The sequence below is a fragment of the Buceros rhinoceros genome, unplaced genomic scaffold, assembly GCF_000710305.1.
Source record: "Buceros rhinoceros silvestris isolate BGI_N320 unplaced genomic scaffold, ASM71030v1 scaffold19767, whole genome shotgun sequence".
NCBI classification, from domain to species: Eukaryota; Metazoa; Chordata; class Aves; order Bucerotiformes; family Bucerotidae; genus Buceros; species Buceros rhinoceros.
The window spans coordinates 1-3,290 of record NW_010424187.1 but is presented as its reverse complement, the minus strand read 5'-3'; the positions used below and the strand labels follow the sequence as shown (position 1 = coordinate 3,290).

Here is a 3,290-nt window from a genome sequence, read left to right as displayed (position 1 = left end):
CCAGCCCCCTCCCGAACGCCATTTAACTCTTTTCGAAGGCCGGGGGAGAGAAGAACGGGTGCGGCATCTCCTTTTTAGGTGGAAACTGGGAAACTTCGGTGGAAGTGCTGGAAAACCGGCTGCTGGAGGAAACCCCATCCCCACTGACGTGGCCGTCTGGTCCCAGCGCCGCTGCTGGCCTTTGGCCCCGGACCAGCCACATCCCTTCTGCTCGGGGAGAAGCACTCGGGGAGGCCGTGGGGAGCTCCCAGTCTGCCCAGCCATCAGCGCGCGATGCCCCTCTTCGGGAACACCTTCAGCCCCAAGAAGACCCCGCCGAGGAAGTGTGCCTCTCTCTCCAACCTGCACTTGGTGAGACCCTTGATTGTGGGAATATGTGCTCAGTGACCAGGGGTGGGTGGTCTCTACGAGCACCATAACCCCTACAAGAGTTCCCAACCATGCCTCTTTCCTCCTGTGGTCCAGCACCATTTCTGATCACTGGTGAGTATATACGGAGAAATGGAATAGCTCAGAGTAGGAGCATCACCCCACCCACAGTCCAGAACTTTCACCTAAAGCTTCTCACCAATAGTGTCGAAGCCCAGGGAGATGAACGTGTATTTGGGTGGTAAAAGTGCAGGCATGGCAGTGACAGGAGCTGTCCCTCTACTGCGGCAGTACATGACCAAAGCAGGATTTCAAGCTGCAGGGCCAATCGGACCACTGTGGTCCACTGGAATGCCAGTCAGATGGGGGAGCAGGGGGTGGCCTTGGATTTTGGTGAAACACTGAGTGTGATCTTCTCCCTGCAGCTGGATAGATCGACCCGTGAGATTGAGCTGGGCCTGGAGTATGGCACCCCCACCATGAACCTCGCTGGGCAGAGCCTGAAGTTTGAAAATGGCCAGTGGGTGGCAGGTAGAGTGCAGCTCAGCTTCCTTTGACCTGAAGTAGCCATGGTTGACTGACAATCTGTATTTTGACCTCTTTCTTTCATTCCAGAATCAGGAAGCTTCACGGGGGATCGCAGGGAAATGCAGCGGTTGCGCAAGCGAAACCAGCAGCTGGAGGAAGAAAACAACCTCCTTCGGCTGAAAGTGGATATTCTGCTGGACATGGTGAGTCTTTGCCCAGCCGCCACTGACTGTGGCAGCAATGCTAGAACCACCAAAGGATGCCGTTCTTGCTGCACCCCACTCCTTCTGCTTTGCCTTGCTATGCAAGACAACTGTCATGGCAAAGTGACTGTTGGAGTAAAGTCTGATCTCCTCTGCGAGGAGAGGGGAAGGTTCCTGCCACAGCAGAGCTTGGCTTTAGCGAACACTGTGGCTGGATTAGAGGGGAGCGCCTGCAAGCGCCATGTCCCCTCCTTCCCTTTCTGCGTGTAGTATGGTATTTTTCTTGCCCTTCTGGCCTCAGCCCTAACTGTGAAACCAAGTTACAGCCCCTCTTTCTAGTCACAGAAGATTATAGCATCCATCTGCTGTGACAAGTGGTGTGACGTCTATTCTGTGTGTAAACCCATGGATGAAAGAATTCCCAAGCCCTAAACAGACCAAAGTTCGACCCTTACCCAGAGATACCAGCGTTCATACTCAAATTCTGGAGACATTTTCAGTTAAATAGAGTACATGTGTCGTCTCCGTCCATTAAGTGATGTAGCCTTTAGTCAGTCTGAACAAACACTCACTCTCTCATCGTTTTCCTTCCTTAAGCTCTTTCAATGTTTTGAAACTGGCCAAATGGCTCTTGTGGCCAGAATTCTTAGCAGAAGCCCTCATTGCTCTCCAGGTTTTCCAGGTGACCTCAGTGAAGTGCAAAATCTCAGCTTCCCTCTCACTCAAACGGGAACAAGTCCCCTCACCTGGGTGTTGGCCTGCGGGCCGTAGGTCGCGGTGCTGTCTCTGGAAAGGCTGTGCTCTGAAACGGGAAAAGCTGCCGAGGCACAAACGCGTTGCTTCATGCACTGCTGTGATGCGAGGTGCTTCTCCAGAGGGAGAGCAACCTCTGATCCCTCTAAGGGGCTTTGTACTGCCCTGGTTTTGGCTGGGACAAAGTTACTTTTCTTCCTACGAGCTCTGCTTGGATTTGGTGTGAGAACAAACCACTGCTGATATCACACGGATGTAGTAGCTGTTGCTAAGTAGCACTTGTCCTCAGTTACGGGTTTTTTCAGTATCTCACACTGCAGCGAGCAGGTGCTCAAGAAGCTGGAGGGGAGCACAGCCAGGACAGCTGACCCGACTAGCCAAGGGGATGTTCCATACCACAGAGCATTGTGGTCAGTGTGTGAGCTGGGGTGAGTTGTCTGGGGTGGGTCAGATGCTGCTTGGGCTGCATCGGTCAGTGGTGGTGAGTAATTGCATTGTGCATCGCTTGTCTGTTCTTGGGTTTGATTTCTCCCTCTGTTTTTGTCAATAATGTTATTAACATTATTCTCACACCAAATCCAAAACACAGCACTGCACCAGCTACTAGGAAGAAAATTAGCTCTGTCTCAGCTGAAACCAGGACACGTAAGCCACTGCACGTGTCCGAGGAACGTGGCAGCTGGTGAGGTCGCAGATCTGGTGTTCGCCCCACAGCTCTAGCAGAGGGCCGAAGTAGGAGGAGTAGCTCACTCTTGTTGTTCACTGTGTGTTGCAGCTCTCTGAGACCACAGCCGAGTCCCACTTAATGGAGAAGGAGCTGGAGGAACTGAAGAACCACAGCCGGAGGCGGAAGTGAAGAAGAAGGGGTGGCTGGAGGGTGGGATAGCTGAGGAGGCTGGCTCTGAGCCTCATCTGCCCCTCCGCGCCAGACGCTGGGGCTGTCTTGGGCCTGCTAGCTGTGTTGGTACTGTCTGTAGGTACTTGCTTCCACGTGACCACAAGTAACGAGAAGCCCCCAGTGTTGTGTGGTGATGCAGGTACTGTTCATTGGCTGTTCCAGCACCTCAACAAGTCGCGCCACGACACTGTTAATTAACGCTCACATTTTCTCTCGGAGCACTTTACCCCACTCCCTTTCCTCACCGCAGCCCAGCAGTAGGTACCCTCTTTCCTAAGGCAGCCTGACCACAGGCGGTGTAGCGGACACCCCTCTGGTGGCCCCTGCGCTTAGAAACGCGGGGAGACCCTCACCCACCCGAATCTGTATCCTCAGGGCAGCCTGCGGGGCTTGTACAGGCTTCACCGCCGGCCTTAGGCGAGCAGGATGCTGGAGTTGCTTGTTCTCAAGGGTTCCGCATGTTTTGCATAAAAAATTGCATTTCAAACCGGATTTTCTGGGTGTTTGTTATTCAAGGGTCGTGCTGCGAACTGGGGGGG

At 53.6% G+C, this 3,290-nt stretch overlaps 1 protein-coding gene across 1 annotated transcript; it reads left to right on the top strand.

Moving 5' to 3' along the window:
- The first annotated feature begins 273 nt into the window (after nt 1-273).
- CBY1 (chibby homolog 1 (Drosophila)) lies at nt 274-2,709 on the top strand. The gene is made up of 4 exons (XM_010140704.1): nt 274-351; nt 795-900; nt 985-1,100; nt 2,629-2,709. The coding sequence occupies exons 1-4, from the start codon at nt 274-276 to the stop codon at nt 2,707-2,709; spliced, it is 381 nt and encodes a 126-aa protein (XP_010139006.1).
- Nucleotides 2,710-3,290: the final 581 nt, after the last annotated feature.